Source organism: Callorhinus ursinus, unplaced genomic scaffold (assembly GCF_003265705.2).
Source record: "Callorhinus ursinus isolate GAN/ISIS: 27379988/994484 unplaced genomic scaffold, GSC_fseal_2.0 scaffold9, whole genome shotgun sequence".
Lineage (NCBI taxonomy): Eukaryota > Metazoa > Chordata > Mammalia > Carnivora > Otariidae > Callorhinus > Callorhinus ursinus.
Genome location: NW_027397071.1, coordinates 18,393,939 through 18,420,963, shown reverse-complemented (window position 1 = coordinate 18,420,963; position 27,025 = coordinate 18,393,939). Strand labels below are relative to the sequence as shown.

The window sequence follows — 27,025 nt, the reverse complement described above, 5'->3', positions numbered from 1 at the left end:
CTCCCTATCCAATCTTGCTTCTTCCTTCTTTCATAAATATTATCCCCCTTCAGTCCTCCAATAAATCTCAGCTTCCTAATTTTATTTCTAATACTACTCCTCATTCTATCTCAGCTTCCACTTCTTGGAGGATCCTAACAGAATTGGGATGATTTAAGAAAAGAGGTGGTAAGATGGGGTCTGGAGACATGTTCTTGCTGGAAATTAGGCACATACAGTCTACCAGTTAGCAATCCAATTGCTAAAAACCACCCGTTGTGACTTAGGAGAATGTTCTGGTGGGGACAGGGTAACCAATCTAACCTGGTTTACACTAAACTTTCCTGATTTTAACACTGGAAGTCTGAAGTCTGATGGTTGGTCAACTTAGTAAAGAGGAATACTCTAACCAGGCCAATGACATGGGAAGTTGAGAAGTCCATGCAAACAATGCCTACAGGGAGAATGCAATTGACTGGCTCTTACTAAGTTGTGTTGGTGCCCTCCAGAAGGAAAATGAAAAACTGAGGACAGTTAACAAACAAATGAAAATCGAGTGTGATGGCCAGAGTGCCTCTGTGGCAACTTAAAAAAAGCCCTTGTTTCTGCAATGTCAGAGTAAAAGAGGCTGAAGGCCAGACTTACAACTTACTAGCTAAGAGTTCAGGGATCTTCAAAGATGATTGAATGCTCAGGTAAGGCAGGTCTGTTATGCCAAGGACAGGACTCTGGGTAGAAAAATCTAAGATCTTGACACAAGGGACAGGGACATCTGAGCGGATGTACATGAAGATTACGGTTCATTAGACTCCTCTAAACCCTTGGAGCCTTCAGACGTGGCCCACCCCTACCTATCCAGGGCTAGCACTCCTCCAGCCGCACCCATACCATTCTAGCTGGGGGTGGGGTGGGACGGTGGGAGTGAGAAGCCTCTTTCCCCCAGGGCAACAGAGACCCTCTCACGATCTGCTTCCACCTCTTCTTCGGGTTTCCAGGCCAACAGTTAGGGCTTAGTTGCCCAGCATGAGATGAACCTGATAAGGGAGGACAGACTCTGCCCCAAAACTGCTGTAAGAATTAGCTGACACAACGACAGCTGAAGCCAGGGGAAACCTATGTGGCTGGATTTTGAGGGTGCTTTATCAAGGAGGCTGAAATATAAACAGGATAAGAGAGTGTTTGTTGACATGAGGACACTCTCCCTGGGGACATGGGATTTAATACTCTTCCAAGGCTCCCAGGGAACAGTAAAAACTCCCTGCTGGGAAGGTTCCTAAGAGCCTGGAGAAAGTGATTACTTTCTCTCAATGAAGCTGACATGCCTGAATTGCTTTGGCAGATGGTGGAGGAAGGACTTAAAATGCTCAGAGAAGTGGCATTGCTGGAATGGACATATAATATGGTCTTAAGGACCCACAGAAGATGATGTACCACAGGAGACCTCATGGACTCACTGTTCATTGAGGCACGAGGAATGTGCTGGTGAGAGGGGCACTAGCAGGGCACAGAAGTTGAGGGGTGCCTCTCCTCTGCAGGCCATTATTGATGGTAAGCTAGATTACCACAGAGCTGGGGCCTTTATATCCATGCAGATCATGGGGTGCCTGAAGCAAATTGCCAGTGCTTAACCATCAGAAGCAGGGGTGTGTGTGTGCGTGTGTGTGTGTGCATGTGTGTGTGTGCGTGCGTGTGTGTGTGTGAATTATCATAACAACGCAGAAGGCCTGAGTGACAGCCAAGGTGATGTGACCAGCAGAAAGTTTTGGAATTGATTTATAAAACATAGCACTTCCTAGAGGTAAATAGATGAGGAGCCAAGAATACTTAATCTATAACTACAAGATAACAAGAATACAGAGTTGAAAGTGGATGCCCCAATAAAAAGTTTTACTCCTTTATGCAGTTACCAAACCAAAATGAAACCCACTCTAACTGAAGAGGCAGCTGGTCCCCAGAGGGAAGGACCCTGCAACATGACAGAAAGTATATAATGTAAAGATTTTCCCAGTCCTTCCCCAGTATGACCTGTGACCATTTATTCAGGTGACTATATAATTGGGGAGAAGAGAATATCCAGATATTTTGCGGATTATTGGACACAGAGTCTAAGGGGACATTGATACCTAGAGACCTGAATTAGCATCATCATGGCCCCTGCTAGAATAGGGTTGCATGGGGACTATGTAGTGAATATTGGCCAAAGTCCACTAGGTCTGTGAACACATCCAATAGTCATTTTCCCCTTGGCAGGTAGAGTACTGGGGGAATTCAATAGGAAACTTATGAAACTATACCCTCCCACTCCTGCCAAGATAGTAAATCAAAAGCAATCCCGCATTAAGGGAGGGGCAATGGTGAAGATTTGTCCACCACTTAGGATCTCAAGAATTCAGGGGTGGTGGTTGTTATCTTATCTCTGTTTAATTCACCAGTATGGACAGATTCTGGAGAATGACTATAGACTACTGAATCTTCAACCAAGTAGTAGTGATGACTTATTTGTCAAATGCATTCTTTTCTATCTTGTTCAGGAAAGAGGATGAGAAAGAGTTCACATCCACATGGAACAGGCAAATTTTTACATCACAGTTTACGTCAGTGCTATATTAACCCTCCTGCTCTTTGCCATATCAGTCTGACGTGATCAACATATTGATTCTTTGCATCAAAGACAACCTGTTGATCGAGCCAGGTAAATAAGAGATGGTCAGTGCACTGGAGGCCTTGCAATGCCACATGCATTGCAGATCTTGGGAGATAAACCCTGTAAGATTCAAGAGCTTGAGACATCAATTGAGTTTTTAGGTATCCATTGACCAGAGACATACTACACATTCCCTCCAAAGTAAAAGACAAATTATTTTATCTTGAACCCCTACCACAAAGAAAGAAACACAGCACCTTTAGATCACTTTGCGTTCTTGGGGACTCACTTCCCACACCTATGGATACTGCTCTGGCCTATAGACCAGGTGACCTGAAAAGCAGCCAGCTTTAAGTGGGCCCTGGAGCAGAAAAGGGCCCTGACAACAAGTACAGGGAAGGAGCCCTGTTACTTGGGCCACACGATCCAACAGGCCCTAGGATGCTTAAGATGTCAGTGGAGGAAAACATACAGTCTGGAGCTCATGGCCAGCCCTCGTGTGAGAATCACAGTGTTGGCTCCTGGAATTCAGGAGCAAGTTCATTACTTCTGCAGCAGAGCTTGATGCATCTTTTGAAAAATGGACTTGAGCATGTTATTGGGCATGGAAGAAATGGAATGTTTGATTCTGGGATATCAAATGACCACACGTTTAGAGCTGCCCATTGTAATCTGGGTTCTGTTGGACCTGGTCAAAGTGATAGTGATATCACTATCTATGAACTAATAATCATATTCCATCGAGAACTTTATTATGCACTTTCTTCAGGGCAAACTTATCTAGTAGGCATGGTACCGAGGGCCCATGATACTTCTAGGGACCAATAAAACTGTCTTCATTTCTTTTAAAAACAGAAGGAAAGGTGAACATTTAGGTTGAAGAACACATTTAATATATGTTATTTATAAATTTGCCTTTATACATTTTATACATTGTTTTTCAAAGGCAGAAGAGGCCCTGAAAGCAAAGTAAGTGTCTAGGGCCTACAAAAGTCCTAATGCAGCCCTGACTATACCTTATATTGTCCTATAAGAGTAAGTCCTGTTTTCCTAACGTGCAAGTGCTGCCAGGAATCCCCATCCTGGAGTTTGCTAACACTTAAGGAACCCCAGCATACATGTGTCTTTACTCATTTACTGTTTATTATTTAATAGCTGTATGTGTGCAATTTTAATAACTGTATGTGTATCATTTCAAAACAGCATTATTATATTTTTATTATTATGGGCCGCTGTTCAATATCTGGGCCTAAGTTGGGATGGGAAAGCATTATATTAGATAGAAGATTTAGAAATATCAAGTTCACGGAGGAAAGTAGGACAAGAAAATAGTAAATTATAGGGACGCCTGGGTGGCTCAGTTGGTTAAGCGGCTGCCTTTGGCTCAGGTCATGATCCCAGGGTCCTGCGATCGAGTCCCACATCGGGCTCTTTGCTCAGCGGGGAGCCTGCTCTGTCCCTCTGCCTGCCACTCCCCCTGCTTATGCTCTCTCTCTCTCTGACAAATAAATAAAATAAAATAAAAAGGTAAATTATAAAAGGGGTTCATGATAATGAAAACATTGCAACTCAGTGGGTACTTTGCAGATGTCTTTAGTAACCTCCCTTCCCCCTGTGACACTTAGCTGAAGGTTGATAGGACAAATGTCAATCGACTAATAATAGTGGTGACGGCAGTAATAGTCATAGTAATAGGAGAGCAGTCACATTACAAGTGGGTGCTCAATAAATATTGTTTGTTAGATTATCTAGTAGACACAAATTTGCTCATTTGAAATCTAGAGCACAGGGATCTTATACATTTCAGCATTAAATTACTTCTGGGCAGGGAAGATTTAGAGGCATGGCTTTCTGATGGCAGCCAGATCTGATCAGTCACTCCAGACAAATCCAGGAAGGTAGCCCAGAGATTTTCTTTTTACCCACCCCAACGTTTCTCCACCAAACCCAATCCCTGACCAGTCACATGACATCACATGCTGCAGCCAAACTGCCATGCACCCCCCAAATTCCTGTACCCCAGAATGAGGACCTGTTTGTGCCCCTACGGAGTTTAGCTAAAATGTTACTAACGGAGGGGCAGATACCAGTGGGTTGTGTTTGTTTAACCCTTGTCCTGGCAACCCATGAGCACCTGAGACCTCTGAGATTATTTTAAAAGATGGCTGGGTGGGAAGCAAGAGTGGGATAATGCCAAAGACTGGACACCAACAAGGGGAGGAATGATATTTCAGAGGCTTCCGCTAATTCTGGGGCAAGACTGCAGTGAACTGCTTAATATCCACAAATCCCTCCTTTCCTGGTATATCCACTTCTTTACAATCTGATTGTACTGCGCCTCCCATTTATAGGTGGAGTCTATGTCTCTGCCCCCATCAATCTGGGCTGGCCTTGTGGATTTGCTTGGGCCAACAGAGCACAGAGATGGGGGTGGTGAATGAGTCTTGGAGCCTACGCTTCAAGATGCCCTGTAGCTTGGACCTCTGCTCCCTTGGAAGCTGCTCTCAGGGAAAATCTCTTGCGAATGTGTGAGGCCCAGCTATTGAGCTGCCTCAGCCCCATCTACCCCTAGGCTAAATGCAACCCATGAGAGAAACAAGGTTTGACTACCAGTAAAACCACAGATCACCCCCACAGAATCCTGAGGATAGCAAATTCTTGTTTTGAGGTTTAGGGTGGTTTGTTTACAGCAAAAGATCATGAAAACAGGCCAACAAGTATAGCTGACCCTTTTGTCTTTCTTTCTCTCTTTCTTTGTTTTTTTAAAGATTTTCAGAAAAATCAATTTAAGGCCAGAAAGGGAAGTAACCTAAAGAGATCATTTTATGTCTTTCTGTTTCCCTGATTTATGAGGTTAACTGGAAAGTCACCAAACATTATTTCTCATTCTCAACTTTGAAGTTCATTTGACTTTAATTAGAAAAACTGTTCATTTTACATGAAATGAATAACACAAAACTAAATTTAAATATCATTCTAGTGTGACTTAACACTGAATTATAAATTTAATGGTTGAGGGTTAAATAACCTTCAGAATTTTTTTCCTGAGAAACCAACAACATTTGCAAAAAATAGGCATAGGGATTTTTTTTCCCCCTGAAAGTTCTCAGTAAAGCAAAAGAGAACAGCTCTGTTATCAAATTATCCCCAAAGCCTTAATTAAAGTCAAGTGCTAAGGGAGATTTCAAGTTCCTTAATTTTACTGACTAATCCACAAAGAGAAACATCAGAAAAATATGTCTCAGCTCTTATTCATATACTTCACAATAGAGCTTATTTATTTTTATTTATGTATTTACATATGTTTGTAACACCTACACAACATTAAACAAATTTATCTCTACCTAAATACAGCAATAAGGCTGTTTCCACAGAAAATCCCAAATATACGGCTGTTTTCCTATTTATTTACCTACTCATCAAAATTCTGGCAAGCATTTCACGAGATTGCATCAGTTCGAAACACTCCAACATTTCTATTATAAAGTTTTCCCAAGGTGTCTCTAGTGAAGCTGGGAAGAAATATATATGTATATGGGTTCAAATATAACAGCAGAACCTGACTGGAATGCCTACATTTGCAGCAGGAGTTATATCCAGAGTTGCCATAGCAGCCACCCACACTCACACACTCATAAACGGGTGGCAGGGAAGAGAGAAAAGCAGTTAGCAGAGAATAGAATCTATTGTTAAAAAGACAGAGGTACCCTGCAATGTAATTACAAGGAGGAATCCTGACTTTTAGTCTGAACCACTGTTTAATGATAGAAGATTTCCGAGTGCTGGAGTGTTATTAAATGTTTTTTCTCTAAACATATCTACCCGTCTGAACCCTCGGCCGTAATCTTTATGGATGCTGAGGTTATGTGGCAGCAGGAGGAAATTTAGCTGACCATGCACACTCTAGAACTAATACGATTTAATATCCTCTCTCTGGAATATTTGGAATCACTGTAGCCAGGAAAATGGGTGGTTCTATGGATCTGGACAGGTTACTTCACTTTCTGAGCATCCTCATCTGTAAAATGGGCATAATAATACTACATACTTCAAGGAGTTTTTATAAGGATTCAATAAATTAGTACAAATATTCAATTACTACATAAATAGTAATAGCAATCAATAAAGAATAAATTTTAATACAATTAGTAATATATTAAATAAATTAGTAAAAGTGAAGCACTCGGTGCTTGACACATAGTAAATGTTCAATGAATGTTTGCTATAGTAATTATAATTATTATAGAATTATAATATATTTTATATACAGATAAGAGGTTGCTAGAACACTTGCCAGCTGACCAGAGGCAAGACAAGATATTAAGATTTCTCCAGGACTTAAAAGCATAATACCTTCTCCCAAAGCAATGCCTTTGAAAACACGATTTTGGCAGAACAAAAAGATCAAGTATTTATAGTACTCGCACATTCACTACCATTGGCAAACCCTGGTTAGAGAGCAAAACCAATCATCTATTAGTGCTAAAATAATCATGTAACAGGATTTGGGTTCAGAGAGTATTCTGGAATTTGCCTCAAGTCGTTGGCTTGATCACATATGTATATGCAGATATTTGCAATTCATCCTCGGATACAAATAACAAGGTCAGATTTAGAAGTGATGACAATGAATGAAAAGTATTTTGTGACTTCTGATTCACTCAAGTTTTAAATCTTCATTTTCAGTCTGAATGCTTCATATTCTAAGAGAGATGGGACATGTAGTGAAGCAATATAATGAATAAAAGAATATGCATGGATAAACAGATTTTATAGCAAGTCCGTAGTGCCTTAGAATGGGAAGCAGAAAGCAAAGCTGATGGGATAAAGAAATCAGGGGAAATTGGAGGAGTGGAGTTGGGAGCACACTGGGGAAGAAGGGAGTTGGAACTGACAAACTAGACAGAAGTTAGAAGAGAGTGGAAGAGAAAATGGATAGGATGAGATTTCATCTTTAACTCTATAAAACCTTTTTTGATGGGATTTTTAAAAAGTCCAGGCTGTGAGGGACAGAATTAGCTCAGCTTGAAAACTTTAGAAATGTTAAAATGCATGTACTTAAGGCCTCCAGAATTATCCTGCCATTGTGAGCGGTATGTATAGTGCTATAGTTTCCCTCCTAAATTGTTGCTTATTCAGTAATTTTGTTTCCAATCTCAAGTAGAGATGTCATAGGGTATTACTGTGTTTTCTCTCTGCTTTTAGAAACAAGCAGACATGATCGCATTAAGAATATCAGAAATATTTCCATAATCAAATAGCTCCTTGAGGGTAAAAATAATTCTGAGTTTTTTTTTAAGTCATCAGTAATGAACAGGTTTGGTTTCAGATGGGTCCCGAGATCTCTTGTCAATGAACTGGAATCAGAAGAAAGGAGCTATTAGCACCGTTGGAAAGGAGAACCCCAAAAGACATTTAAAATCTTTGAACTTTTTACTGTACGCATGGAAAAGCCTACAGAGCACATTTGGGAGTCCAGCTCCAGAACTACAAGGCAGATCCTGGTAATAGAGGGAAGGGCAGATGGCAAGAATGCTGGGGCCAAGCGCTGCCTGTCAAGGCTGCCCTTCTTTCTACCCCGGCGAATCCGTAACACACTCAACCATGACCATTTACTTCCACCTAGAGGTCCTGGACATCTGCAGCAGGGGTCTGGCTCTCACCACCGAAATGATGGCAAAGACTCAAGAATAAAGAAAAAAAAAAAAAAACATCATTTACAAGGACATTTTGGCTAGCTCTATGCGAAAGTAGTGAAACACTAGTTGAGATATTATGATGACAACAGTTACCAATAACCAAACAAAAAAACTTTCTAAAGAAAAGAGTGCCCCTTTCCCCACCTCCACCAGAGAATGTTAGAGCTTGAGTAGGCAGCTAAGAGGTCTGGATAGTTTTCTTAATTGGGCTATTACAAGGTTATGGGGACTGCTACGGGACAAATTTGTTTCCATTAAGCGCTATTTAACATAAAGACAAACATATTCTCAAATAGAAATGCTAATGACTATATTCTTTAATACAACCAACTACCCGCACATAATCTCATGAGAGTCAACTGACTTAATTCTATCCACAGTCCAAACAGCTAGTATTAAAAATAAATTAAATGGCCTACAGAAAGCTGTTAATGTGACTTCCATTATGGCAGAGAAAAAGAATTTCTACATTGGGAGAATGAACAGAAAGACAGACTAAGACTGGTTAATAATCCTTACTTACTGTCAGATACATAGCTGCATAGACACTAAGAGCCGCTTCTTTGGATGGAAACGTCTTCCTTGCTCTCATGATGAGATCTGGGTTGCCCGTGCAGGCCTCTTCCCCACTGATGAACTGTGTATACTGCTGACATCCAAGCGCTGTATAGTTGGGCTTACACAGGGCAAGAAAATGTGGAGCCAGATTCCCTGTGACTACTTGCCCAGCATTTACAAAGATATCTGTAGCAAATAGCCCAAATGTATAAATACCTGAGGAAGAAAACAAACCATCGTAATTCTGTTTTGTTTTGTTCTGTTTGTATTTCAGTTTACGATAAGCCAACATGGAAATATTTTAGAAACTAATAAAATAATTCATACATACATGTGGTTCCTTCCATTTCACTTCTCTCCAATTCTTTGCTTTCTGGAGTAGTGGGAGTGTTAAATTATTTAACATATCGAGCTACCACTGGCTACAGTTTATGCATGGCAGGTTTATAAGACATAAGATAAAAGAAGAAGATATATTCTAAGACTGTGTTTGGGTAATGCGATTTTTAAAAAGGAGACATATTTCTCTGGAAAGGGCTCAGTCTCTCACCTTTTACTAATCCTAGCAATCTTGATTTTTCCCTATTTTGAAAATATTTCGCATCTCATAAACATAAAGGAAAGCAGGTGTCTCCCTTTGATTATGCCTCTTAAACCCATTCAGACTGATATTAACTCTGCTGGAGGTACCAATTAGCAGTAAAATCCAATGCCATTAGTTTTCATTTAAATATCATGGAAAATCTTAAGAAGAATGGTTCAGATTGATTTCTACACTGCTTTCACAAATACATTTTTAAAAAGTCACATAACAACTAGTAACTTGGTCCCGTCTTATATTTTATGGTTGGACTTTATCAAATTTGGGGCAATTTCGTAAATAATAGTGCAATCAAAATTATGACTTTTCAATTATCTTCACAGCATTAAAATTTATTTGCTTTGGTTCCTGGAAGGTATAAAATTAAGTATACACAGATTTTTTTGTGTGTGTGAGGAATGTGACAATTTACTCAAATTTAAAATAATTTCTAAATTCAATGTCATTGGTCATTAGAACCAAAATTTATTTTTCTCCTCTATTTAGGCAAAATACATTCCTTGGCACCATTTTCAATTAAACTGACAAATACAATCTTTGAGGATGTGGTACCAACGTGAAGAAATCTATTCTTAATTTTGGGAAATAAAATTCCATCAGGTATTTTTACATTATGCCAGGAGAAAACTTCCCAAACCGCTCATTCATTAAAAAGTCATATGGTTCTATGATAATAATCAGACGCTTTATTTCTTAGTCATAAATTTCTGGATTGTTTGTTTGCTAAATCTTTATACATAATTATTGGCTATTATGTAGGAAGTCACCAGGAAAGTTGTGCAGGACCAAATAATTTTCCAGTGTCAGAAGCATGGCTATCCTTCTAATTTTTGAAATTGTATATAAGATTATAAAAGGCTCAGGTACATAAACCTGCACATAGCAAAACTCGATGTGCATACAATGGCAATGAAACAAAGACCTTAGTTCTTTATCTAAAAATGCTAAAAGGAAATAATGAAAAGCTCTTTCTTTACATCTTCCCAGCATTTCATGAATCATACAAGTAAATGTGATCAAAAGCAGAAACTTAGGAGAGGCAGGGAAATGAAAGAGAATGGAGGAGCTTAATAGAATGTTCATGTACGTAACCTGTGCTTCCAAACATCATGGCCCAGCACAGGAACTTAACTGGCAAGTCTTCATCTCTACTCCCTTGAAATCTAGGCTAAGATGTACTCATTTTATTTAACCAAACCATTTCTTTATCTGCTGTAATAAGTTTTCCTGTGTAAAATAGAGAGAAGTATTTGATAACGATATGGAAATATCTCTTGATACTTGTAAAGTTTCTAAATGTGCTTTTGAATTAAAATATTCAGTGCATCAGGCCCAAGGCCAATACTGTAGCTACAAAGATACTTATTAAAGTGACATCCCATGAATGTATCCACAGTGCTGACCGCCAGGATAAAGTCCCTACAAAGAACGATGCCCTACTATGCAGTAATGTTTTGCTTATAAACTTCCCATTTTAACAAACCAGAAATATCCAAACCATAATGAACAAGGGAAAAGGAACAAATCAAGCATTCCTAAATATTTCATAAAATCATATAATGAGAAACATACAGAGATTTAAAACATGCTTTATTTTGTGCCATATATTCTTTAGAAATATGTGTGCCAATGCAAAAAAATAACTACTTAGGTAGGCATGATAAAATTTGCTTTAACAGTATTTTAGAAAGTGTCAATTTTACCATGTTTAGTTTTGAGTATACTATTGCTTATTTTGTTATTAAATGACTCATGCAAAGATAAATGAGTCAAGAACACAGTATTGATGCATGTAAAAAATAGCTTTTTAAAGTTTCATATAAAAGTTGTCATCACTTCAACGGTATAAATGAGGGCTCTGGAGATGCATAACTTGATGGCAATAAAAAGAACAGTCTTAGATATGGAGACCTTTTGTCTTTAGAGAGATTCAAAGGCAAGATGACATTTGATTAGTCTTTAAGTGGATTTATATATAGATTAGCTGATCTATGCATAATATCTCTAAAGTCTTCATCTTAATCCCACCGATATGAGAAATATATGGAAGGGTACAGGACCTTAATCTCAATCTAAATACAGATAAAAATTTATCTTAAATTTTATTTAGCATATACAGACATACTTTTTTATCTGGTAAATACTGGAAATGAAAATTTATATTAAACTTTATTGCATCCAGTTAAAAAATTTGTCTTGGCCAAGTTTCTACTGAATTGAAATGATTTGCAATAATTCATCAATGCTTATATGTATTAGTGCTAGAATTTCAGACTGAAGGCTCAAGTATCAGTAAATCTTTTTCTAAAATTAAACATAACATAATTAAAAAAACATTAAAAATTTAAAAAATGTTTTTTTAATTTAATTCCAGTATAGTTAACGTAAAATGTTATGTTAGTTTCAGGTGTACAATATAGTAATAGTAAATCTTTTCCTCTAATAAAATCACTAGTACTTTTTTGTTCACATTAAAAAAAAAGCTCAGAGGTAGTGCATGGAGAGCTACATCTGATAATTAACAAACACAACATATCTTTTCTTTGCCAAGCTATTTTTCTTGTCTTTCATGATGTTCAACAATCTAACTAGATTATTATTTCTCCCCAAGCACTGTTTCTGAAATTTCATAAACACAGTAAATCATTTCTTCTAATTATATAATTTTTAGTTTCTTAAGGAATATTAAACATCCATCCAAGTGTGGTGTTCTTTTTTTTTTTCTTAAAATAATATGGAAATTACATCTGAGGCGGAGCCATATAAGAGAAAGTAGTATGCAATGTTATTTTTAAAACCAAACTGAGACATTTCAAATAAAATATAATCCAATATTTGCATAGAGTTAAAATGCTGATCATTTTAAGGGTTAGCTTATACATAAACATGGTTTCAGCAACAACAAAAATAATTCAGTGAACACATACCCAGAAATCGTACAGTTCGCCGCACCAGTGGGTTTATATAGCAACAATCTCCAGTTAAAATAGTTTTCTCCTGGTTTTCAAAATCCCGTGTGGCCAGTTGTAGGCAAAACACTGCAGTTTCTCCAACTATTATCTTGCAAGAAAATAAAAGGTTAAAGAACATTAGAATTTAAGCACTATAAATGCAAAATAATTTTATTTTTTAAAACACGCAAGAAAGTAACTCCTTTGAGTGGTAACAATCTCAATATAAAACTGAATCATATTTGCTTAACTAAACCCTTTTATCAGAACCTTATCCCTATGTATACAACCCACATTTCTCTCAATTCAGGGGAGTATTAAACTGACAAATTATGAATAAAAATGTACCATACCATTTTTTGTTTTCTGAAAGACTTCATTCAAAAAAAATTTACAAAGGATCTTTCAGGACACACATATTTATTTTTGGTATGTAACTGAATTCCATGTTTTATTTTTAAGTGATTATGTCTTGCTTAAATTTGACATTGCCACAGAAATCAGAACAAATTTCTATGAAAATATTCTAGAAAGGATCAGATAAAGACATCCTAAAGTCAAATTATATTAATACTTTTATAACAAGAAACAAAACCAATTCCCATTTGGCCTTGAGATTATCCTTTGCCAAAATCTCATTATTCTATTCTGAGACAGTATTAAAAATTGTAGTCATTAATATATTCTTTATATATTTGGTATACATATGTCATTTTAATCTTCATAAAAATGAAACAGAAATATTATCATACTTCTTTTATAATTGAAAAAAACAAGACTTGAAGCTCAAATGAATTGCCCAAAGCCACAGAGCCAGTAAGGAGAAAAATTAGATTCTGGTAGAGATTCTTTGCTCTACTATGCTGATTTACTAAAGGACCTGCCTTTCTTCCCTTGTTGTTTATACCATTTTCAGTGGTTTTCATACATGGCCTTTAAAATCACCCAGCAAGGTATTAGAGCATGTGTTAATATTCCCCCATGAATGAGAAAATGAAGGCTTAGGGAGGTTAAAAAATTTGCTCCCCATCAAGCCAGTCAGAAGCCAACCGGAAATTGCTGACTCAGCCCCAGATCTTTTGACTCTATTTAATACCATGATCAACACTAGAAATATGATTAAGAGAAAAGAAATGGAGCAAATGTTATGTTGCCTAATTTGTCATTATTAAGGTTAGTTTCCAGTACATCTTGTCTAGATTAAGTAACATACTATACAGAGAGTCCCTAACATTGCCTGGAAAAATGTTTTTGGGGTCTTGATAAAAGGTAGTATCTGTAATTACAAGTTACTCAAAATTATAAGGGGGGGATACAGAAATTCATAGGAGATTAAACATTTGTCCTAGTTCTACTCCAATATGAATAACAGATTATAAAGCATTTCTTAATTTTTATTCTTTCTAACTTTTCCTCTTTTCTTACTGTATCTCTTCTTCCAAGGAGGTCAGTGTTCAAGTTTAAACCAGTAGATGTTGAGCTGAATTATATTAAAGGAATCCAATCTTGCCTCTCTGGTAAGACTGGATTGAATTAGGAAAGGCTGGAGTTTATAGCCTCCCAAATCCTCCTGAAATTTTTAACTTTGGTAAAGTAGAGCAGGTGGGTGATGAAACAGTTCATCTGGCCTAAAGAGGCACAAGAGGCATTTTCTATGGGTTCATCAATTGCCACCAGGGCCCTAGTAGAAGCTGACAAATAGACAAGCTGTGTGTCTGACATCTTCTTATCTTCCTTTCTGAATCACTCTTCTGCTGCTCTTTGGAAGAAGTTGCTTTCTGAATTTTCAGTTTCAACTTCTTCCAGGTCTGTTTTTGCCCTACATTGTTGCAGATTCTAAAAATCTATCACCTACTCCACATCATGAGCTGCCTGGCTCCCGGCCTGATTCTGCCCTCCCAAGCCTTCTCTCCTCCAGAGCATGTACCAGAGGGTCTCCACCCCCAGGCTGGCTCCACCCCCTAGTACACTGACCCCACCCCCCCACCGCCAACTCTGTCTGTTAATCCATGATACACAAAATTCCTCTGAATGTAACAGATACCCAATAATTCTTACTAAATGCATGTGTGAATTCCATCCTCATTAGATCTGAAGGTCTCAGTCAGCCTCTGACCTTCTGCCTGACTCCTAATAACTAACTTCTGCTTTGTTCCTGTGATGAAGGCTCTACCTTACACCCTAGTTCCTTCCTATAACCAGATCTCGATGCTCGTCCCTGACCTGATAACGCGTTTGGTTACCTACCAGGTTCCTACCAGGCAAAGACCTGCCTTGTTCAGGCCCCTCTTCCTAGGGCTCTGCTTCTGTTTTCCTAATGCTAACCTCTTGCCTGGCTGTGTGTCAGCACATTTCACATTTCTGAATTCCCTATTTGTGTCTTCAGCCTATCTGCTGAACCACTGTCTCAATCAATACTCTTTGGCTGCTACTAAAAGAAACTCTCCCAGACTGGATTAAGCAAAACTGGGAATTTATTCTGGGGTTTGGAGTGTTATCTCAGAACTTGGGGGATGGGGCTCAGGATCAGGTCCAGGAATGGAGATTCCTCGGGAGTCCAGGCAACTACTCTCGGCATCTCACTCCCTGTCTCTGGAGTTACACTGCCTCTCAGCTCTTCTCTGAATGCCTGACTCATTCTTGTCTTTCTGCAAACCAGTTCTCCCGCTTCTTAGCATACACGATTGCCCCAACAGTTTCCAAGAACCCTATTTTGAACATGTTAGCTCAGTTCAGGGAAAGTTCAACTAATTAGATTTACTGCATCCCAACTCCAAATTCCCAGGGGGTTCAGCTGGGGACAGGTGTCTCTTCTGGTCCAATTCACCAAAGTTAAGAAGGTGTGTCATGGCGCATGAAAACTGCCTCTCCCGGCAGAAAGCCTAGTTCTCGACAAAAGGGAGTTGCAGTGATGTCTACGTCAACTCTCATCCATCCCATCCTGCTGGATTTTCCCCCTCCCCCACAATGCTAGTTCTTTCTCTAGACTAGCCCTTTCTACCATGTTCTCTGGATATCGTGTTCTGTGTGCCTACTGGGACTTTATCTCATCAAATGTAGGTGCTTTTTATGATGAATACTTAGATACCTTCTGAGTTAAGGACTCCATGTTGGGCACTGCTGTTTAAAGAAAGCTTTATAACCCAGTTGGGTGGACACAAATGAAATAATGAATAATGGCAGGAGTCTGAGTTTTAACTGGTTTGGACAATAACTGCCAGTAGCACATTTAGAAAGAAATGTTACTGAGTCACTGGAAGCATCTGTGGTCAAAGTGAGATGTGCCATTCAGATTCTCCTGCTGCAGGGAGACTTTCCAGCTCACGCTCCCAGCTGCTATTCCACTGGGACCGCACTTCCTGTGGGCTCCTTCTAGCAAATGACTAACTAAGCATGGTGGGGGTACTCAGGAAAGCCTGTTCTCCTGAGATGTGAGATACCTCAGATTGGCAAATTTGATTTGAAAACTGCCAATCAGCCTGGCCAAGTCTTTCTTGAAACTGCGTTGTATTCTGAGGGGCTTGCTACCCAATTTCCCTACCTTCCTCCTCTAATTCACAGAGGTCACACCTCCGTCAGAGTCTGAGGCCTCTCCTAGCCTTCTCTGGCCCAGCCCTCCCCAAACCTTTATCTTCTACAGGTGTTTCTCTTGATAAATCTCTTGTGCATCTAATCACATTTGGTACCTGCTTCTAGGAGAATTCAAAGTAACACAGCATCAAAGAAAGGGTGTGATCCTGATTACTCTTAGAGAAAGGGTAGATAGATGTGATCAGATAGATGGAGAGGATTTAGATATAGGCCTTACTAGGAAGGTAACATTGGAAGAGGAGTGGAGGTAGACCCTCCTTCTGGTAGCTCTCAACATGTCCCGAACAGAAGCTAAAGTAGATGGAGTTTGCCTTGGAGGCAAAAGCTCTCGTCAGCGAATTACAAACCTAAATTCTATGTTCCTGGTATTTTATTTTGGTTCTTCTCTTCTTGTCCTGTCAGAAGTCTCCCCGAAGGACTTTATTCTCCCAAAACCTCCAGATGCAGGCCCCCAACCCCCTATTCCATGACAACATCTCAACATGCTCAGATTTGCATATTGAAGTCCTCAGAGCCCTCCCACTCAAAAGGAAATTCCTCTCTCCTACCCTAAGCCTCCTGCCCCTCCATGTCACCATCTCAGTTAACCTGCCATCCTCCACTTAGACACTCAGGCTAGAACTCTCACACCATTACACACCATACTGATACCTCTGTCCCCCTCATCTGCCTCTCTCCAGCAATTGCTAACTCCTGTTCTTTTACCTCTTAATCATATTTCAAATATGACCATTTTTTCCTCTGGCCTTCAAGCCATCTACTGCCAGATTGATACATTGAAAACAAATGTGTGCAATCCAAATTTTCTATTTATAATTTTCAGTGTGTCCTCACAACCAATGGGATAACAGGAATTGTCATAAATGACTGTTATAGTTGAACCTAAACCCACCTTTTTCAGCTTCTGCAACTCTCACACAACAGCCTCCACACATGCTATGTTCTAGGCACAGCTAAACACTTAAATTCTTCCAACATACCAGGCATTCTTTTATACTTGGTCCATCACTTAGTATAGTTTGGTAGGCAAGGCATAGTTCTGTGCTTGAGATGTAAGTTAAATATTGCCTATCCCTTATGTGTATTCCTGGTGCAGCCCATCCCTTCTTCTCTGTGTTCCAGTAGCGCTTTGTACATTTATTATGGTACTTTCCTCATGATTTTATAACTATCAGCCACATCAGTCTCTTCCACTCAATTGAGAGCTTCTCCAAAGCAAGGACTGTATAATGTTTATCTTTATACTTCCATATTAAAGCACAGTGCCTGGCAATAAATGTGAATGGCTGTATGCATGAATGAAATCCAGTTCAATCTGCCCATTTTATAGATAAGGACACCTATCCAGAGAGAAATAAAGACGTTAAACATGCCTGAGTCACACAGTTACTGGCACCGCCAGAATCTGAATCCGAGTTCAGAGCTGTTTTGACCATAGCTTCTGCCTAGAAACTTGGAAGCTTTTCCTCCAACTTTTCCAGGTTAAGCCAGCTCACCGCCCACTGCCCCCTGCTCCCTATTCACACTTCCCAACATTCAAATTACACCCTGGAGCTCCACCACATTCCTAACATTTCTACAGTTTTAAGGGGACAGTGTTAGGGGCACAAAGCATAAGGTCATAAGGACCTCTACAATCCCGGGGTCTCCAGGCATAAAAGAACTGAGTTTCAAAAGCTACTTTCCTGATCCTTTTGACATACATGCCAAACTTTCAACAAACACCAAAGGAGCTTTGCCCCACCCTTTCTAACTCTGCTGTTACTTCTCTGAGATCCCGTTTTCAATGACATTTCTTCATGTTTCCTCTGCATACTCTTGGTTCTTATGTGGAATCGAAGACCTGGTGGATTGGTTATTTTCTCACCATCATCAAGAAGAAGTTCTTAATCTGGAGTCACTGGCTGCCACTTTCATTGGATTCCCAAAGCAGCCCTTGGGTAAAGAGCATAACTGATTTGCTTTCTTCCTTGGGAGTGGGAGAGAGGGAAACATGACACGTACAGTGCATGGAATCCAGAGACAGGGATGCTTAAAGCCTTGTCACTTTGTAGTTCTCCTTGAAAACATCTTCCTTCTTCTGTGAAGTAATACATGAAAGTTGTTTCCAGAGAGAGTTGAGGTAAGGAGCCGTGTTAACTGAGGTGGGCTGGGAAGGAACATGACCCCTCCTTCTGCCTGCCTCCAGTCCCCAGCTGTCTACAGACAGCACAGTGAGAAGGGAGTAGAACATGAGGAAGAAGAATGCCTGTGGCCCCAGTGGGGTGAATCCACCACTGGCTTCCCATGGATCAGCTATTCATAGCTCCTCCACCTTAGCAAAAGCTTTTCATTCACTGGGATATTAAAAAGAGAGAGAGAGAGACTACTGGAAGAGAAAAAGTAAGTTGGCACAGTAAGTACATGGAGTCGACCCTCACTTCATTTCTTGCATCTGCCTTCCAGTTCCCTTCATCTGGACTCACTAACTCATCCCACCCCGACTCTTCCTCTGCCAATAAAGGAGAAAGCCCTTGCCTGATCCTCAGTTCTATAGGAAGCTCTTAAGCAACCCCTGGGGAAGGTTGATGGTGTCTATTCATGGTCCATGTAAATCTGATATTGAATGTGATGATACCCTTGAAGGACTCAGAAGCTGGTACTGAAGGGCCTTCATCTTTTTACCTACCCAGCCAGGGTTGTGTCTGAGCAACTGTGCTGTTCTTTGAGTCACAGTCCCCTTCTAACTGCAACCTGACAGTCTATGTTCTTGGAGGCAAGACCTGTGTTCCTGAACCTCAATCCGCCAGGTAAACAGAAGCCTTACATTCCACAGCTCTCCCCAAGCTGGAGTACCATATTTCTTTTATACCCCATCCTCTGATGGAGTGACTCCATTATTCTTTATTGAACTCAGTGTTGACATTGTGAAGTCCCCTGAGCCCTACCTTGCTTATGAAGTCGGACCTACACACACCCCCTTTGCTAAATGACCTATCCATGTCTCTATCCCATCTTTGAGAATAAAACTGGTAGTGGTCCTATATCTTATCCATTACCCTGCTTGGTAGTGAGTAAAAAAACCCATCTTGCCAATGAATAGCAACCTACAAAAATGTAAGTGCAAATCATAAATCCCCAAATATAAATGTTTAAATGTTTGTTTTAAGTGCATAATGTTGCTCTCATACCTCAATTCCCAGAGGCTGACCCTCTAGTATATATATTCCTCAATGACAAAATATGGAAGTAAGTTTTCTCAGGAAGATTCAATCACTGTAGACTTTCATCAAATGCCAAACTCCAAATAGCTTTATGTTTTTATTTATAAAAACCTGATTAGAAATTCCTCTCTCTTTCAACTGGTGATGATTCAAAGATATCCATGCATCATTGGTTTGAAATTGGTACAAGAAAACCATTTCAGATGTAATGCAGCATAGAGGTCATGCAATCAGTGTGATGGTGCTTCGCCTGTCTCATACACTTCCGATATATGTGAAATAGTATCTGAAAAGCGACTTTATCCATAAAGGTCATGAGACTGTAGGAAAGCATTGGGTTTATATTTAGGTTCTTATCAAACACACTGTGCATTCTTGGTTATTATACAGGTATGTATATAGAGAGAGCTCATTTCCCATCGTCAATTTCAAGCTAGCCAAAGAAGGTTCTAAGCTATACCAAGAGGTAAAAAGATACATGGGGTACTATTTCATTAACTTTGTGTCATGATATGAGAAATTAAGGTTTCTTCAGTGTCTATATGTATTCCGGCACTTTTGCTAATTAAGGTGTTGCTAAATTCTTGAAACATAGTTTCTGAGTGGAATTGAGATTAGGAGACAGAATTCAATGAATTCAGGAGAATTACTGAAGAAGTAATATAGTTAGTGATAAACAGTAATGTAGTTAGTTATCCCTCCCAGCAGGTAAGAAAACTATGGTTATGTTTTGCTATAAGTATATATATTTCATAACTTGACCACAAAAACTTGTGTCCTCACTTTCATATTATAAAGTTGCCTTGGGAAGTGGCTACCTAGTCCGGACCTGCATGCCTGGTGCCTAGGTGGTGACTTACACCAAAGGAACATCAGGTTCAATGATGTGTGTCAGTTTCAGACCAGGAGGAAAAATCATGTGTATCTTCTCCATGTTCTCTTCCCATCTGCTGTCTGGAAGCAGGGAGTTCTCTGGACCCAGGAGTTGTCAGCGCCATAAGACAGAAGGAGTCAAAGTCCCTCAGTCAGTAGTCCTGCACTAGACTGTCACATGACTTGAAGATAAACTCTAACGTTTGGAAGCCGGTGAGATGTGGGGGTTTATTTAACAGCAGTGAGAACTTGCTAATTTCCTTTTTTTTTTTTTTTCAATAAAGAGGGAGTGAGTCTCAGGCTCAGTTTTCAGCAGAAAATAATATCTGGTTAGAATTGAAAAACACTGGTTTTCAGTATATTCATTTTATGGTTAGCTTCTATTACCAATTCATATTTGTATTTTGTTTATGGTAATGATATGTTTTCTTTTACAATTTGTTAGTAAAGTGGATTGATTTAAAGAAAAAATAAGCGATAGTTGAGGTGGTATGTAACTATTAGAGAAATCATGAAGCTGATACCCTGAGAGGCAAATTTGGGAAATATTTAACATTTAACAAAAGCTAACTGAAAGCTTCTGCACATCAAAAAACCCAATAGGCTAACAAAATGAAAAGGCAACCTAACAAATGGGAGAAAAATCTATGCAAATCATGTATCTGATAAGGGTTTAATATCTGAAATATATGAAAAACTCATATATTTCAACAACAAACAAAACAAAAAAAATATTGAAAATGGACAAAGGAACTGACTGGACAATTTTCCAAAGAAGACATACAAATGGCCGACAGTCATATGAAATGGTGCTCAACATCACACATCATGAGGGAAATGCAAATCAAAACCACAATGAGATATCACCTTCACACCCGTTAGAATGGTTATGATCAAAAAGACAAGAGATAATACATGTTGGTGAGGATGTGGAGAAAAGGGAACCCTTGGGCACTGTTGCTGGGGATGCGAACTGATGCAGCCACTATGGAAAACAGTGTGGAGGTTCCTCAAAAAATTAAAACTAGAACTACCATGTGAGTCAGCCATCCTGCTTCTGGGTGTTTATCCAAAGGAATTGAAAGTAGGCTTTCAAAAAGATATCTGCACTCCAATGTTCATTGCATTATTCACAATAGCTATGAAGTGGAAACAACGTAAGTGTCTGTGGATAAATGCATAAAGAAGACGTGGTATATATAATGGAATACTATTCAGTCACGAGAAAGAAGAAAATCCTGCTGTTTGCTACAACCTGGGTGAACCCTGAAGCATTTTGCTAAATAAATAATTCAGGCCAAGAAAGCCATATATTGCATGGTATCACTTATATGTGAAATCAAAGAAAGAAAGAAAGAGAGAAAGAGAGAAAGAAAGAGAGAAAGAAAGAAAGAAAGAAAGAAAGAAAGAAAGAAAGAAAGAAAGAAAGATAGAAAAAGAAAGAAAGAAAGATCAAACTCATAGACATAGAGAGCAGAATGGTGGTTACTAGGGGGCTGGGGTTGGGAGGAAATAGGAAGATACTGGCCTGGGTGGCTCAGTGGGTTAAGTGTCTGACTCTGGATTTCAGCTCAGGTCATGATCTCTGGGGTCCTGGGATCCAGCCCTGAGTCAGGATCCCTACTCAGTGGGGTATGATTGTCCCTCTCCCTCTGCTCCTACCCTCCCCCCCAACCTGGCTCCTGTGCTCTCTCTCAAATAAATAGATAAAATCTTAAAAGAAAAAAAAAGATATTGGTCAAAGGGCAGAAACTTCCAGTTATGAGATTAACAAGTTCTGAGGCTCTAATGTACAGTATGGCGATTACAGCTAATAATACTGTACTGTATACTTAAATGTTTCTACAAGAGTAGATCTTAAATGTTCTCAACCAAACACACACACACACACACACACACACACACACACACACACACACACAAAGGGTAATTATGTGAGAGGACAGAGGTCTTAGCTAATGCTATGATGTTAATCATTTTGCAATACATAAATTTATCAAATCAACACATTGTACACCTTAAACTTATGTACTATGTCATTATATCTCTATAAATCTGGGGAGAAAAAACATTGAAAAGAAAACTAACTTACATGACATAATTTCTAGTATGAGGGATTATTCTAAGTCCTTTGCAAGTACTTACCAATTTAATCTCTAAAACAGCCATATGAGGTAAGTATTGTTATTAAAATCCAGCTACAGATGAAGAAAATAAGGCACAGATGAAGTGAACTACCTAGGGTTGGGTGTGGAGTGAAGAGGCAGCATCTGAACCCAAGGCAGTTCATTTTCAGAACCCATGCTCTTAATCTGCACATGGTAGTAGTGGTGGTTAGGACTGCAGGCAGGTGGAACCCAGAAGACCCCCATATCCTAGGGCGTGGGACAGTTTTAGTGAAGCAATGGGTCCAAAGGCAGCTTACATAGGAGGAAATGAGGACAGGGACTGGATTTGGTCCTTTGAGTGAAGGTTTGCAGTCTTTAGGATACTCCTGTTAAAATGCACATAGCAAGGGATAACAAACACATGAAGCTGTAATCCCACCACTGGGCGGGACAAGATTATTAAGTCATTTTTTTAATTGTGAAGCCAGAGGATAGGTACATGGCAGTTTTCAGAGTGCTCTCTGGACAGTGGTTTTCAGATGTGGTCCCTAGACCAGCAGCGCCAGCAGCACCTTGGAACTTGAGGGAACTGGCAAGCCTCGCCCCATACCTACTGTCTCGGAAGTTCTGGGTGGGAGGTCCAACCATTTGTGTTTTAATAAGGCACCCCCTCCAAGCTCTGTACAGGATATTTCGAGGGGTCTAAAAGTCCTGATTACCACACATGTTAAATTTTTCAGAGATATTTTTAAAAGAATTTCTACATACTGATTTGAACAAATCATGATTACATATTTGTACTGTGCAAAGAGCTATTCTAAGCATTGTAGTGTCTAGAATGGGATTCTAGGTGGGTTTCTAGAAGGCAAGGTTCAATGAAACCTAAAATAAAAAGAAACCCGAAGCTCTCGCTTTTCACATGTTTTAAGTGAGACTTGGAGAAATGAAGCGTCCCCACAAGCCACTCACTGCTCAGCACCTCAGCACATGCTCATCCTCTGGCTTGGAGTCTACTGCACTTCTCACTCTGGCTGGAATGCAGGAGGCGTCAGAGAAACTTACAATATAGCTGCCAACACAGACACATTCACTAACTATGCTAGTGAATGAATAAAGAAGAGAGAAGATGAGGAGTCAGTGCTGACTGAGGATCGAACTCTCAAGTGACCAAACGTGGTGTTCCTTTCTGGAACACTCTTACAGAAAGGGATACGTCTTCTTCAACCCCATCTAAGCAGTGTGGTCAATATTAAAACCCTCCAGAGCCTGAGGCTCTGGCTGGAGCACAGCATGGAGAAGTACTACCTGGATTTTTTTTTTTCTCCAAGCACTGGAAAGGCATACTTGCCTCGCCAAAGTAGTAGAACAGTAGTAGTAGTATATGTAGAATAGTAGTAGTAGAATATGAATATTTGCCTCAGCATCTGCATCTATAAAATGAGGATAATAGAAATAGTGCCACCATAGGCTGTTGTAAGACTTAAATGAGTTAACTGTTATAAAATTCTTAGGAGCTAGCACCGGGTAAGCACTGTGAAAATTTTAGCTTTGAGTAGATGATCTCGAAGGTTTTGTCCAACTCAGATCTGTGATGGGTTAGTGCTCACAGTAAGGAAATCTGTGATGCTTGGAATAGGATAATAGAATAGTTTGACATGTTGGGATAATGTGAAAATCCTGACACTAATCTTGTAGTGTATGTGTGTGCATGTGTGTGTGGCTGGGGGTAAGGGGGTGGGGGGGCAAGTGGCATGATCATAGAGAAAAAGAAAGCATAGTCTGCTTAACAGCAAGGCATAGATTTACACTATGCACATTCTTTTTTTTTTAATGATAAGAAGTTTGTGAAAACCACTAAAAAACTCCTTTCCTAGTTAATTAAATTTTACATGATCTTTATATTTGCCCAACCATTCACATAAATGTAGTGAACATAAGCTATAAGAAAAATGAATTATGAGAGCACTATGATTCAAAGTCATTTTGCATACTTGTAGTTTTAAAAAATTTAATATATAAGGTCAAATTCTTCATGTTCACAAATCTACTGTAGACCAGTACCATTATAATGTATCTGTCATTCCTCAAAAGAACTAATTCATAATTAATAAAAACTGGTACACAGTTTATTGGCTTGCTTTCCTGCTCTTCCAAAATACATGGTCAAATTAATTCCCCGTGTTCTTTATCAACAATTAAAAAAAAGCATGGTAAAACAAATATTCTTTGGGAATTTGAGATAATAGTGTTTTTAGACATAAGTCTTTGAAGCACAAGCAATAATTAAATGTCCCTAAGTCAGTGCTTCCAAAACTATGTTCAGCAGGATGTTAAGTGGGTTTGGGGGAGGGGAGATATTCTGGTCCAAAAAAAATCAGCTAAAAGCTACAAACTTTAATCCTTCCCAGAGATGCACAGTGCATATTAGCACATTAAGATTCATATTTTCTAGCTGCCCCTTGATGGCATTCCTTCACTGTCTTCATTTTATAGATGAGAACACTAAGGCACAGAGAGATTATATGACTTACCTAAGGTCATTTAGCTACCAAGTTATAAAGTCAGGATTCAACTCCATGCCGTCCAGTTCTGGAGTTGAACTTGACATTATAATATATTTTTTTAATTTTGCTTTATTTTAAGAAACATCTGGCCATCAAAGCTTTCTTCTTTGAACTTCTGCCTTTAAGAGGGTAATTTCCTCCCAAATAGCTTTCCTATATGACCAAAAGCATGACAATCTGTTAAACAAAACTGTTAACTTTATGGCCCATTGTTTCCCAAACTTATTTGATTTTAGAAATCTATGTTCTAGGGACAATCCTAAATATTTGGTAAAGCTGGTATCCCAGAAACACTAGGGAGAGTCAATAAAAGCAAGTCTTCCTTTTTAGAAGAAAGAAATTCACATTTAGGAAGGATTAGCTAGTATAGTTATTTATGATAACTGAATAAAAGAATTTGGGCTCTTCAGGAAGAAAAAGGAAAGGTGAGAAAGGCTAACTTTATAACGTGATGACAAACTCATTCACCACTTCCCTGGTTAGTAAGAAGAGGAGAAAATAATACTTCAAACAAAAGAGAACAAGTATTAATTCACACAACGAGAGAGGAATGTATTATTCTATATTTTTAAAGATTTTATTTATTTATTTGAGAGTGAGAGAATGAGAGATAGAGAGCACGAGAGGGAAGAGGGTCAGAGGGAGAAGCAGACTCCCTGCCGAGGAGGGAGCCCGATGCGGGACTCGATCCCGGGACTCGATCCCGGGACTCCAGGATCATGACCTGAGCCGAAGGCAGTCGCTTAACCAACTGAGCCACCCAGGCACCCGGAATGTATTATTCTAAACAGTGACACAGGTGGGAAATAAAAAGGCACTTAAGTAGCACGTTGAGATGTTGTTTGTGCAGCACAAAGTGGCCAGGGAACGAGTGGGATTTACCTGACCTTTCCAATCTAAGAATCACATTCCTTTCCTCCAGTGCAGAAGAGTCACACTTTTCCCCACTGGACCTCCCTGGGGTGTCTGCTGGCTGCTGAGTCCGGGGAGAATTGTCAAAGGACCTGAGCCAGTGTAGCAGCTCTTCATAACTGCCTTATAGCAGATAGTAATTCTACCTCTTTTTTTTCCCTTCCTATCTTTTTTTTTTTTTTAATGTTTATCTTCTTGCTAGTTCAGAAAATCTCGACTGCTGTATGGTTGAGATTTCTTCTGTATGGTTGAGATTTCTTCTGTATCAAAATATAAGTTTCTGTTGTACAACAGGACCGAATTATTAGTGGTCCGCTTCAAGTGCCTCACCCACGTTAAGGGAATATGCACTCGACAGACGACACTGTGATAATCCAGGTAACACTCCTTTTCATGGAAATAGGCTTTGGAGGTGAGAGCTCTGCCTAGGAAAGCAGAAATAGTATTCCTTGCAATTTCCAATTCATCATACAGATCTTTCCCTGGAGGCCATCTTCTTCTGGTTTTCTTGGCGTTCATTTCTCTCATCTTTAAACAGACTGCCAGAACAAATGTCTTTTAAGGCCATTCATTTTTACTGGAAAAAAAAATGACTAGACATTTGAAGGACTTTATTTTTAAAACACTTTCACAGAAAGAGTAAATGTTGATTACATAGGAAATCCTTATACTTTACTAAGCCATTAAAAATGTTTGATGAGAACAGACAAAGAAAAGCATGATTGAGACCCAAAAATAAATGAATGAAATGAATCTGGGAACACAAACTCATTTTGCAGTCTGGTCACATTTGTTTTTGGTATGAGTGCAACTTTCCAGCTTACTGCTCTTGGTGTATTAGGGAAAGGTATAATTGTAATTTAAATGTGAAACCCTAATAGCACTGGTTCAGCGGAATTTATTAAGCAAGCCAATTTAAGGGTTTCCAGTATATAACGGGAAGTACCTTTTAGAAAACTGATTACTTATGTTCTCAATTTAATTTAAGCTTACAATACACACGTTGTTTATTATATAAATTCATAAATATCTTCCCTTTGTTGTCATTTTTTAAAGTGATATATAGCACTTACATTGGCCAAGGTGCTGTTCTAAACACTTTACGTATACTAATTTGATTTGGTCCTCACAACTGCCCTATGAGGGAGGTATTTTTATTCCTTCTTACAGATAAGGAAACTGAGGCACAAAGAGGTTGAGTAATTTCCCCATGGTTCCACAACTAGTAAATGAGAGACCTGAGATTCAAACCTAAACAGTGTGACTCCAACTTTAATATTATATTTATCATCAAAGATTTGTTCAGGAATGGAGTCAAAACGCTTAATGAAACACCTATTAA

General features: G+C 39.1%; 1 protein-coding gene across 4 annotated transcripts in view; it reads right to left on the bottom strand.

Annotated features, from left to right (window-relative positions):
- Positions 1-27,025, bottom strand: part of PLPPR5 (phospholipid phosphatase related 5) — a 119,083-nt gene that overhangs the window by 62,310 nt on the left and 29,748 nt on the right. For all 4 annotated transcript variants that reach the window (XM_073896263.1, XM_073896264.1, XM_073896262.1 and 1 more), the window contains 2 exons: positions 12,409-12,541; positions 8,846-9,096 (listed from right to left, as the gene is read on the bottom strand). In XM_073896263.1, coding sequence (XP_073752364.1) covers positions 8,846-9,096; positions 12,409-12,541 — 384 coding nt within the window. The remainder of the gene's footprint in view (positions 1-8,845; positions 9,097-12,408; positions 12,542-27,025) is intronic.